General features: G+C 42.2%; 1 protein-coding gene across 5 annotated transcripts in view; it reads right to left on the bottom strand.

Moving 5' to 3' along the window:
* SLC15A2 (solute carrier family 15 member 2) overlaps positions 1-12713 on the bottom strand; it is a 58190-nt gene extending 45477 nt beyond the window's left edge. For 4 of the 5 annotated variants that reach the window (XM_053981744.1, XM_053981742.1, XM_053981745.1 and 1 more), the window contains exons 1-6: positions 12473-12713; positions 9110-9197; positions 8360-8501; positions 6358-6450; positions 5192-5291; positions 88-178 (exon numbers count right to left, since the gene is read on the bottom strand). In XM_053981744.1, the coding sequence (XP_053837719.1) occupies positions 88-178; positions 5192-5291; positions 6358-6450; positions 8360-8501; positions 9110-9197; positions 12473-12604 (646 nt within the window). In that variant the 5' untranslated portion in view covers positions 12605-12713. Of the gene's footprint in view, positions 1-87; positions 179-5191; positions 5292-6357; positions 6451-8359; positions 8502-9109; positions 9198-11360; positions 11417-12472 lie in introns of those variants that run through there. The other variant, XM_053981743.1, reaches the window with a different exon arrangement.
* Positions 12714-13003: the final 290 nt, after the last annotated feature.

Below are 13003 nucleotides of genomic sequence, written 5' to 3'. Positions count from 1 at the left end.
CGTTCTGTTGTCATAAGAGTCTAACTATGCACAGCAGAGTAGTTAGAAGGCAGCTAATTTATTGTTTTATTCTAAATCCACACTGACCTCTTAATACAGGAGTTACAAACGTGGAGATCAAACTTCCAGCATTAATGGATAAATAGAAGATGGAAAAAAACTTGCTTCTCTCTGAGGTCTAAAACAAGAGAAGACAATGTCAATGTCATGGCTAATACACAGCATTGGGCTTGCAAATTGAACACTATCAATTCTCTCGTTAGGAAGGCTGGGTAAATATTGACACAAAGTGCATAAAATGTTAAGCAAACAAGCTCGTGTTCAGGTGATGGTAAATGCTCACACAAATCAGCTCACGTTACTCGAGAAGTGCTTTGGGGCTTTTTGGCATTTCAGAAGAAAAGCCGCTGCTTTGAGAGTGTTGTGAGACTGGAAGGAGGGGAAAGCATTTACTTATTCAGAACAAGTAGCATGATTCAGATCCTTTGTCAACAATTCAATCCAATTTGGCATGGTTTGACAAGCTCATAATTTCTTTCCGTGTCTGAGCTCTTTTTTTTCCCCTCTCTTCTCCTGTGTAGAAAAAGAAACCTGTATATTTTAAGGAACTGGTAATCACAGCAGAGATGAAAGAGTGCCAGCAATTGCGAAGTATCCATCAAAGAGGAGACCATCAAGGTGAGGCCAATCAACCTCAAACTAATAGGGTAAATTAAATCTAGGGGAGCAAATTCAAGAGCCTGATGGAGGGATGAACTCTAAGAGAAAGAGTTTTGAATTTGACCTAAGCTGTAACATATTGTAGTTTATACAGTCAAAGAATTCATGCTGATCTTCTTTCTTCCTGCATAATTCATAATTTGGAAGGAATCAAGAATTTGATGCAGAGTTTGGTCCTTTGTGCAGAAGTAATATGTGCATGCAGTCTCTCCTTGCTTGTGGAAGGGACATACATACACAGTCACACGTGTGCTGTATACAGTGTTAATCTCCTCCCTGTGCCTGGCTGGGCCAGCAGAGAGGGGAAACAGAAGCAGGCTACCTGACCCACCCCATGCTCATGTGTATCAGCAGCTCTGGGACACCTGAGCTGATAAAGGCAGCGGAGAAAATTGCATCAGACATTGCATGGTGCCCAACAGAGAGCTTCTCAGGGCACCTTGAGCCTCATCTCTATGACCTGAGCATCATTTGAATGCAAAGCTTTAACTTAGCTGAGTGCTAGAAAACTCCTCAGGGACTGTTGTTCTGTCTCCTTTCCTTCTAACGTGTCCTGCTTCCATCTGCTCCCTGAGACAACAATATTCACAAGGCTAGAAAACTGGAGAAAGCGTGAAGAATTGCAGGCAGCTAAAAGAGGACAGCTGTAAAGTAATGAATCCTGAGCTCCAAAAATGTAACAGTACTTCCTGTAACTGATGGTGCAGCCAACAGGAAATATTGCTACTTCGTATGGCAAGAAGCCACTTATCACAGGGGATTACTGCAGGGAAGAAAGGGGGGCGGGAGACTATGAGAGGGCTTCTCTTTATGGCCCCTTGTAAAGGTCAGGGTGAGAGCCCCATCACCTCTCACTGCCACCCACCAAGGAGTCTGGGGGTCTCCTTACTTGGATTAAGGGCTTTCTGCCTTGACCCAGCACAGTTAGGAAGACCCCATCAACTAAGCTTTTGGCTTTTACACAATTTTATTTCCTAGAGTGTTCAAGGCTGACCTATACATTCCTCTTAAATTACATATCCTAGACTAAAGGATTTGAAAGCCTTATAAAAATAATCTCAATGGCATGTTCTCATGGTTAACAGAAAACAGCAGTGGGTCTGACTACCTGTTATATTCCTTTCCTTGCTGGTGGTTTTGATAACCCTGTTTTGATAACAGAACTTTCTACTGCTTAACTAGTAAAATTATATTTTCTTTTTCATTCTACCTTTGTGACTAGTTATTTGTCATCATAGAGAAAACTAGAGAAATGAGCAGCCCCAGCAATCTTCCCCATTCCTGGATAGCCCTCACATGGCTTGTCGAGGGTGGTGCAGTAGAACCCTCACAGTCCTGCCCTCTTCTAGCCAAATTGTCACAGTATGTTTCTAACACTTCATATCCGAGCAAATCGGAATTTCTGAGAGCTGTGATAAACTCAAGCATGAGTTTATCGACATGATAAAGTCTACAGCAACAGTTACCAAAAAGAATGTGGTAGTAAGAGAAGAGGATAGCGACGCATAAAGAATTTGGAGCATCTTATTTAACACATTTTCAGATTTTAGTGATGGAAAGAAAAATGGTCAGAGAAAAGCTGAAATAGCTACAAAAATAATGACCCAGCATCTCGCAAATTATACTGATTGGAATAAAGAATTTCCTCCCTATTGTCTTAAGCTTTAGAGCAGACATACATTAACAACAACATGATTTGGATTAGCTAATTTCAGAATAGGTACTGTACATGATAATCCTGATCTCCTTGGCAACCAGAAAATAAAGAAACAAAGGAAAGCTATTTAGCACCAAAAACACCATACTGCACTGTTTGAAAGCAGCTTTGGTCCCTAATTAATATGTGCAGCAGCTTCACATTCATATAGCATATTTTAAATATAATTGTGTTCAGGCATTTTTAACTTGGACTTCTAATCCCACAGACAAAAGCATTTGGAAATCTCCTGCAGATAAGGCTGTTTTCCTTATTTGACCTCCCACCAAAACAGTGCCCATCACTGTCTGTGGTAGTACCATTCTCAAAGTGGTAGATCCAGGACTATTATGCTCCTGAACTACTTAAAAGAGAATCAGATTGATGTTGTGCATTCACCTCAAAACATAAACTTGTCTCTAGGAATAGCAGGGGTAATTTAGTTATTTATACACAGAACTACCTCATCCCAAGTTTTCAGACAAAACAACTAAGCCTGTGCACTTAAGGACTCAGATTAAATTTATTGGTGTCCTGAAAATTAAGGGGGAATCAAATGCTTCATTTCATAGTGAATTTTTAAAACTTATTTCAGCCTACCTCGAGTGGAAGAAAATAAAACATAAGACCCCTCAAACAGCACTCCAGAGGAAAGAAATATTCTGGTTGGCCTCAAACCTTTCATTCCTTACAAAATCAAAACTTCTCATTCAAATTCTGATGACTTAAACTTCCTATCACATAGCATAAAACATTTGTTTCTTCTGAAAGGCCAAGTCATTTCAAAATGGTAAAATAGAAAACTTTCTATTTTGAAAAGAACGTTTGAAAAAGAACGAATAGAGCAGAACACATTGTTCTTATCAGAATGCTTTTTACAGTTTTCTTTCTCTAAATTAGTTTTTCTTGAAGGTAGCACACAGGTGAATGTTTGAGCCTTTGTATTTGATAAATTTGTTGGAGAGATGTAGTCTGAATGCTGGAGAATGGGTACAGGCCCACACAACCACAGGCAGTTCAGGCTTTCTCTCTGCAGCTGCAGTTGTAAAGTTGGAATAATAATATATATGTGCCTGAGAGGGGTGCTGAGATTCATTAGCTGAAGTCTATAAAACACTCTGAAGATAAGTGTTACATATTATCATACTGTAATTAGGTGGTAATTGAAAGATGCTGGATAAACACTATTAATCATCAGTATTCATAGAAGTAGCACTTGTGTAAATGCTGCTGTTGGACCTCTTCGAATTCTTTTGGGACAACTATTGGTGCAGCAAGCCAGGACGCTCATGCACTGGGATGCATGCAGCTATCCCAGAGCATATGTGCTGTGCTGCCAGCCTGCTTTTGGTCAGAGTTGTGCCAGCTGGGGAGGCTGGTGACCACCAGAGTATTGCTGATCCCCTTTCTGACACATCCCCTAAAGCACCAGGTGCAACTGACAGCATGTAGACATGGCAGCAGGAGGATTTACTTTGGACAAGTGACCACAGAACATCCCATGTTTTGTTACTTCTTAGTAATCATAAGCTTCATCACTTCAGCATCACTCAGTTCATGTGCAGAAAGCACAACTCTTAGCAAAATTTTAAATTTAGCCTATATTATTTCATTACATGTTGACTTCATACTGGGGTATTGCAAAAGACAAGGAGAAAACTGCCCTACTGGGCTCCTTGTCCAAGAGGCCAACTCTTATCCAAATTTTCCAGTGACACACTGTTAGTCTAATGTCCTTCTTTAATGCCTCCATCGATGGGAATTTCCATCTCCCACAGGCACTATTATTTCCCAGTATTTCTCTTGATCTACTTCTGAAAAAAAATTTCACACTGTTAGTCCTTAATAATCGTCCTTGAGTTTAAGCCTACTCACCACAGACCCCAACACTTATTTTCTTTTTTGTAGCAGTGGCCTTCTACATATTTGAGGACTTATGCCCTGCACACAACTTGGTGACTTGAATGCTTGTCATTGAGAAAATAGAAATTTTTATTTGTGTGTCAACACAAATCTATTTAACTTCAAGTCAATTGAAAAATTTAGCATTTTGCCTGAGGATTAGCACTTCCTGACCTGCTTTGCTTCCTTAAGCACTACCTTATCCCTGGTTTAGCCCCTGTTCTGAATAATGGGAGTTTGAGATTAGTGCAGATGAGGGGCTAAGCGCTCATGACAGAGAATGAGGACACAAAGCACCTGGACTACAATTCTCAGGATACACAACACAAACACAGCTAAACAGAAGCATTTTCTCAAGTCTTCAGAACTTTCCATTCTGGAATATCCAGAAAACATTCTGGCATTACTTGCAAAAGACTAGAATTTCCTGCAGTTCTTTCTGAACAACATCTGAGACATGGACTATGACTGATTTGAGGGAAATGTCCCACCGAAGCATAGGCTGATGATACAGTCTTTTCTTTCATTTGCCATATTCCACTGCAGTGCATTATAATCACCCCTGTTAAGCTGATGCGTGATATATACAGTTCCATGATATGCAAGACAGGATTTTTCAACTACTCTGATGTCCAATTAACATTTAGATGATTTGATGCAATTATGACCTATCCTTTCCAGTATCAATCCTGTTCTGCTGACATTTTGCCTTCCTGAAGCATCAAGATACTCTCAAGTCTTATGCAAACCATCCTACCTCATGTCTTTTCCAGCAAACTGGCCCTTATTCTAGCACAACAGGATTTTGATCACATAAACATCCTCACAAAGTAAGCAGACACTGCAGATTTTAGGAAAGAAAAGAAGTCTTACATGTTCCTCTTCAAACTGGTCCCCACCAAATGCAGAGACACAGGGCTTGATACCTCCTGTTCCAAGGGCGATCAAAAACAGACCAACCATAGACAGGACCCTTTATATAAGAACAAAAATATCACCATTGCAAAACCTTTCCAGAGCTTATGAGAGCATTTTAGTGTCACCCAATTACAATTCCTTTGATAATGTTGTCTTTTGCACATGGGTAATGATGATGAGCTAGATAAACAAACAAATTAAATATCCTAATAATTTGAAAAACAAATTAATTACCCTAATTTCTGCATTCCATACCAGTCAATTAACCAAACTGGTTTTGTCAGTTTCTTGTTATTCTGAGGTCCAATGGACATATAGGAGATCAAAGATCTGTGGAATTATTTTTACTTATATGACAACAAAAGCTGTCAGAGATCAATTGAGAAAAAGAAAAAGGGGAGTACTTTTTGCAGCCTTGTAGCCTGGGTAAGAGCAGACAAACTGTTTGAATTAGGCTCATTCTTGTGTGTTTTCTACTTCCCAGTGGTTTTCAAAATGCCATTGCTGGCCTGACAGATCATGTCTCTAGGGAACAAGAGTATCAGGACTGACCAGGTCTGGGACAAAAGAAAACTGTTCTGTAAACAACATGTGTCCCTGCCTGCATGTGCATATTTTTTGAGCCATGACTACACAGACAAAACCAGCTTGGTGGTTTCAGAGACACTACTCTGACAAGCCTATCAGTTCAGGATATAGAGGACTGTATCCTGTGGAAGAGACAGACCCTGTCATCAGAAATGTATTTCAGTTTTGTGTTCCCATGCACATGGGGGAACCTTGCTGAGCTGGGCAGCTGTGCTGATGAAATGAGGGAGGAAGGAGCCTGGTACAGGCAGTTGGATACAGGAGACCAAACCAGTAGCATGGTATAGCAGTGAGGGGTGGTTCCCAATGCCTGTGCCTAGAGTCTGTGTGGTGATTTCCAACTCCACCTGGCATGTTCACACACTAGATCTGCCCTTCTGCTCTTACTCAGACATTTCTAACCCTTCCCTGATGAAAGTAATCCATGCACAGCCCCCAAAATGCTGGTATGATGGAGATAAAACAAATTACAGACTTGATAAACTAACTACCATCACAACCTCTACAGCACTGTGGCTTCAAGGGCTACTTACACATGAACTGCCTGGTTGCCCAGGGATGGAATGGCACCGACTGACTTTATCAGATGGCCAACAACATACACAATGGAGAGGTAGATGATCGTCCTGTGAGGAAAGCAAACAGCAGTGACTGAAGGTGCTGGGTGATGTACAATCTGAAACCAGTGTGCCCATGGGGCCTGATATGGCAGCTCTACTTGGCTGACACACAAGGAACTGGTTTGTTCTACCAGTGGTACAATGGGCAGCTGTAATTCCTTTGTGTCAACACTGAGTGCACTAGAAGGAATAGAAATGCAAATGGGTTCAGATTAAGGAAGGATAGCCCCTGCTGTATTTGTAGACATTACTGAGCAGAATAAATGAAAAGTGTTCCAGCCTTGTCACGCATGGAAGACTGCAAAGAGAAGAGCGCTATTCAGGTCCAACTCAGTTTCCAGATTACTAATAACTGGCATTTTGTAGGATGTGCATAAGTGAATCCCTTGACTGGAAGGGATGCCTAGAGACTGTTGCCCACATTCGACCCACCTAACCAACAAACCTGTATTAGAAGTGTGGTTTCCTCATCGTAAGTCTGTTTTGGGTCCCAAGTATCTCTGAAAGACTGAGCTCATCTACCTGCCTCCCATGTTTTGGTGAGGGAGAAGAAGAAATATGAGCAGGATGATCAGACTCTTGAGTGTATTCTATTCCTTCACCACCTTCTAGATTAAGAGAAATTTATGTATTCTTGTGCTGAAGACAAATACAGAGCTGAATCAAAGGACTTGTAAGGACAGAAACACCACAAGTCCTGTGAGCTTTGAGCATGGAAGAGGTCCCTGATGCATTCAAACCCTGGCTGCAACAGCTAATTTAGCACTACATCAGATCATTCCTAAAAGCCCCTCTAATCTGTTATATTGGCCAAGGTCCAGCTACTACAGCAAAAGCCACTTCCCATTAAATTATAGGGATTACTCCAAGGAAAGTCTCTTGCCTAACACATGATCATCTGTATAAGGATTTACCTTCTCACAACATCATGCTGCCAGATAAACATCCTCAAAACTAATGAACATTGCTACGTGACCTTAAATTATGAATTTAATAAAGCCCCACTGTTATTTTTTTCATTGAAAGGGACAAGAAAATGACTAAAACTGAGCACAGACAAAAAATGACACTGATAGTTCCTTAAGAAATTTCTTCTGGATAGGCATATGGCAGCTGTTTATTTCCTATTGAGACTCTTCTGCCAGATAGGCTTAGAGAGAAAAGTTTCTCTCTAAGTTTCTCTTTTCTCTCCTAGAGAGAAAAGTTCAGCTGCACTTCATCACCCTGACAGCCAAGCAAACTCCTCAAACAATGAAAAAACAGTGCCAAGCAAAGAAAGTCCTATATCCAGCTGCTCATCATCACTCTAGGGCAGATGTTGGCTCCACAACTTATTATCAGAAGGGAAGACTGCCTAAGGACCCTTACTGAGGAAGCATCTACCTGGTTATGTGCTGATGGAGATGATTTCAGAGAACACAGGTTTCTCAGGCATAAAAGTGGGTGTGCTGATACATTACTTATGCTGTGAGAAGTGTAAGTAAGTACGTTACAGTTAGTGACATTTCACCTGAATCTGAGATCTACATGATGACATTGCTTCCTCACTTGAATCATCTTCCTCACTTCCTCATCTTTGAATCCTTCTCAGAAGCAGACCTTAGCAAACTGAGGGTTAATTGCCGAACACCTCAGCTTCCTGAAGTCAGGTAGGGAAGGACAGTGGAGGAAAAGGGTTGTTGTAACATTTCATTTGTCCCAACTTGGTTGCCTATTGGCCTTTGGGTGTTAGACAAGCGCAGAAAAGCATGAGCAAACAGATCAGCTCTGTTAAAAGAGAGGAGCTGACCTTCAAGAGTGTGTCTTTGCTGCACTCTGAGCTGGCCCAAAACTGGGAGCAAACACAGCACTGTCCTTGCACAGGCTGCATGGTGTCAATGCATGCTGACTGAATTAGAGAGATGTCTTCACTTACTTGTATTTCCCCAGCCACGAGTCTGCCATGATGGCTCCAATGACAGGTGTGAAATAACACAGTGCGGAAAAGGCATGGTACACAGCAGTGGAGAGATTCTCATCCCAGTGGAAGAAACTTAAGAAATACAGTGTCAGGACAGCTAAAAGGAAACAAAAAAAGAATCATATCAGATAATTAATGTGTATATCAGCAGGTAAGCAGGATCATGGTGGCAAGAAAACTACTGATTTTTCTAGCAACTGAGCAGTGTGGTGGAAAGATTTGTGTTTCCAAACCTGTTCCTCATAATCTCTGACACAGGAGAAGCTAAAATGAGATATATGAGTATCTGACATCCTTTGCTCATAAACATTTACGTTTACCTGAAAAATGTATTTTCTAGCTTATCTTACCCTAACCTGTAGTTCTGTTTATGCACTTTTTCTTTTTGCAGATTAGGTGCCTGTAAGATTCAATTCCCAAGCACACTGATTGCACATCAACTATGAAAGACATCACACAGTAGAAAACCAGGTTTGATATAGAGAACTGTATAATAATTTAGACTAGAAGGTACATTTGGAGCCCTCTAGTCCCAACTTCTTCTCATCTTAGATATAGCAACAATGTTAAGATACACTGTTCATATGTGCATTCCAAAATATCAATTAACTTTGAAATACAGCTGATACTACACACAGCACAGCTCAGAAACACCAATGCAATTTGTGTAAAGACTTCAGGACAAGAAAGTCACAGACCACATACCTCGCATGCCATAGTAGGAGAAGCGCTCACAGAACTCGTTTACCACAATGAAGGCAATGCTCAGGGGGTAGTTGGAGCCACAGAGTTTCTGTGGAAGACAAACAAGAATGTATCAACTGTCAAAGCCTTCACCCCAGCAACATATTCCCACAGTATCCAGGTGGTAGAGGAGTTCAGTCCAAAAATCAAGTGCCCACAGCTGCTTGACTGGCCTGTGAGCTGGACTCAAAGAAGAGAGTGGACCTCACAGTAGTCTTGCATTGATTAAGGCTCCCCAGTGAATCAGCCCGGCTGACATGAGCCCAGTAAGGACTGCCATGGGGATTCGTGGGCAATCAGCAGCCCACCATGCTTGTAGCTCCAGGAACTCCACTGGAAGGGTGCTACTGACTCTTGATTGCAATGCTAAAACATCACTGAGACCAAAGCAACACTTTTGGATGCCTTTTCTTCTGCACTTCATATAAAGCTATCACCCTGCCCCAAAACTGCTCCCTCTTCTAGTACCAGACCTTGCCTCAGAAACTGGAGACCCCAGGGATCTGCTGTCTGCTTCTGTGTGTAAAGCTGCTACCTCTCTCAATCTCTGCTCCTCACTTGTGCTGAGCTGTGCCACCACTCACTGAAGCAGAGCATCAGCCCTCTGTCTGGCACTCCCTCGGGCATGGCATCCATTTCATATTCCAAGATTACTGGCACAGCTATGGATAATTCAATTTATTAATCAGAATTTTTAAGTAAAGCCAGTGATGGGACTGTGAAACCTAAGTGTGGCCACTCTTTCTCTGAGCCTGGCTTTACTGCAGCTCACATCAGCACTTCCCAAGTGAAATACAATGCATTAAACAGATGAGTCTTGGCATGACCCTGTGTGGGCCTCTGTCCCTCTTGCTACCCCACCGTGGTCTGAGCTAAGCAGCTTTCAGATTCCAGCTGCTTAGTGGCTCCACTGCCTCACAACAGGAAAGCAGGTTTACACAGCACTGCCCAGCCTCTGCCAATTAGCAGGAGAGGGGCTGGCCATGGATTTGGTGAGGAATCTGGAGGGAGGGTGATATTAACAGATATAACTATACTTATAGATTTAAACAGCCATGGTATGGGCCAGTGAGATGAACTCTTCACATGCATTTCTGTGCCTCATGTCAGAAGTAATGAATTCCTGTATTTCTTCCCAGAGTCCCAAATGCAAATACAGTACCAAAATAGATGTGTTTATTCAGGTTTATTTTACCACCAAGAGACCTAAGCTTATTTGGATTCCCAAAGCAATGGCATCGAGTTTAGAAGAGTATAGCTTAATGGCGTTGTCTTCCTCAACATTATGAAAGAGTAAAAAAACAGACAGAAAATCAAAACTCCACAACTCCCACCTCCCCTCTACTTTCCATTACTTAATCCTCTAAAGACAAATATTTTTGTCCATTTTTATATATAACATATATATATATTTATATTTCGCATCAAAGGGCTGCCTTTTTATAAGAAACCATTAACCTTTTTGCTTTACTAGAGTAAATACATAATTATCCATTTCATGTATGATTTACTCTCAAACCATTGTGCTTAGCAACATGGCTTGTAAGAAAGAATGCGCTCCCTTGGAAACTGCACTGGGGCCTCCTGCTTTTAGACTAGCCTAAAGATGGTGGCATATATAAGCTGTAAATGTACAAACACACAACCATATGCACACACAGAATATTCTTCTCCAACAAATTTTTCATAATGGAAGAAAATCCATAAGAGGCAGATTATGTTTCATGTTTGTGCTGGGAGGTGTTTTATGAAATTAGAATTAAAATTGTACAACAGGGATTTTTTTCTTCGTCTTCTTCCCAGACCTTACTATACATACTCATGGCATTTAATAAGGTGCACAGAGTGACTGTCCAAACCAAGTGGACAGGTGGCAGGAGCGCTGCTGCCTGAACTCAGCCCTCCACACCCAGTGCATAAGTTCCACTGGATTTATTTGCACTGGTTTAAGGTGCAGTGACTCATTTCAGCCACTCCTGCTCTGGAACGGACACCTCCTACAGACAAGCAGGGGCAAGGAGGGAAAGGAGAGCAGGGGGCAGTGACTTCCCAGCTAAACCTTCCCAAGTGCCTGAGCCACGACCCTGAGTAAGTGCTTACAAACATAGAGCAAGGACTTACAAGCAAGGGTACTTCCATCTGGCTTGTGTGTCATGAGATGGCATCAGCACGTGCAGAAACCCTCATGTATTCTCTCCACTGTATCACTGACCTGCCTGTGGCCTGCCTGGACATCCAAAAGTGGGAAGCTTTCATCCATGCGGAGAGCCAGATTTGCTCGCTTTCACGGAGGAGGACCGTGCTCAGCAGACAGCCCCAGCAAAAGCAAAGAGGTTAAGCCTGGATTCATGAACACACAGATAGTCTGCAGTGCTTAGCTGCCACAGCAAACCTGGGATCTGTGGGATTATGGATCTCTTAAAGATACTGTGGAAGCTGACAGACTGTGTCTTCGGGAAAAAAAAAGTTCATTTAAAATACCCACTACAGGAGACGTTTGTTTTCAGCTCTCCTTCTTGCTGACTAATGGCAAAACAGGATAAAGATTAATATTTCCCAGGAGCTCTGGATATCCAATAGTTAATGTCTGAACAGTAATTAAAATTGAGTTAAATAGTTGGTTTGCTAATGGCATGACTGTGAGTTTTAAGACCAAGTATTACATATTATCCTGCAAGTCAAAGCAGCTGCAACATAAGCCAAATTCTTCCTGAATCCTATGCAGTGAACAGTTTTTAGGGGTCAAGTACTCAACAAGAATTAGCCTGAAAACCTGCACAAACATCAAAGCTGCAAGGCAGCAACACATTCACCTGAATCAGGCTGCAAATCAGAGGCAAAGATGCAAACCCAAGGCTCTGGCACTACAGTTGGGCTCTGTAACACTCACCAGTGGCCTGTCCTCAATCCCTGTCCTTCCTTCTGCTTTTCATCACCTGGGTACCCTTCCCTGGTGGGTTTCATCACACTAAACAGAGTTCAGCTCCCTCCCTCCTAAGCACAACAGCCCCATCCACTTCAGAGATCTAAGTTTTTTCCCACAAGGAAAGTAGTGTTCAGGAAAAAGGCAATAAATCCCTTACCCTTTTCCCCAAACATTCAGACAGTTTGTGTTCTCCCTTTAAGCTGCACTTTCTTAACTTAATCAGGTTAGTGGAAGGATTTTTGCCTTGAGTTGTTAAGGCTTATTTCAACCCTCTGCAAGAAAGGGTGTTTGTCTCTAGCCAGAGCACAACAGAGGCGAGAACAGAGAGATCTTGCAATGTTTAAAACAAGCTGAGCAGAAAGCAAAACAAAGCAAAGGAAACCAGCAGTAACACTTACCGGAGATTTTTTCTGAAGAGGGTAATCTCCTTTGGGGGGATCATCTCCTGCAGAAATAAAAGTGAACAAAGTTTCCTTGGATTCGTTTCTCTGAAAAGCGTTCATCTCCCCTCTCGCCTTGTCTCCCACCATGCTATGTGGCTGTGGTGAGTTGACTGGGAAGATTTCCAACCTCAGGCACGAAGTTTGATTCAGTTTGAGTTAACCCTAATTGAGCACATTTGTGCAGCCAGGGCAGAAAGGGGAGGGAGATGCTACCAGGAAAGACAACTCCAGAGTTCAAGAGGAGTCAGGGAACACAGCCTAAATCAGTCCCAGGTTGAGGCTGTCAGCACTTTGTGGCACAGACCTCCCCGTTGTCTGGCATGCCCCCAGCTATTTTACGTGCACCAGCCCAGCACGGTGCTGGATGCTGCACAGATGTGAGCTGAATAAATATCCCAGGTCCCAGATACACCTACTGCCTGTGGATTTAGGAGCAGAGTGTGTATCTCCCTCTCAGTGTGGTAATGACAGGTTTACTCTGCAGGG

This window comes from Vidua macroura, chromosome 7, assembly GCF_024509145.1.
Source record: "Vidua macroura isolate BioBank_ID:100142 chromosome 7, ASM2450914v1, whole genome shotgun sequence".
In the NCBI taxonomy this organism is placed as follows: domain Eukaryota; kingdom Metazoa; phylum Chordata; class Aves; order Passeriformes; family Viduidae; genus Vidua; species Vidua macroura.
The sequence above is the reverse complement of the archived record's forward strand: the minus strand, read 5'-3'. Positions and strand labels throughout refer to the sequence as shown.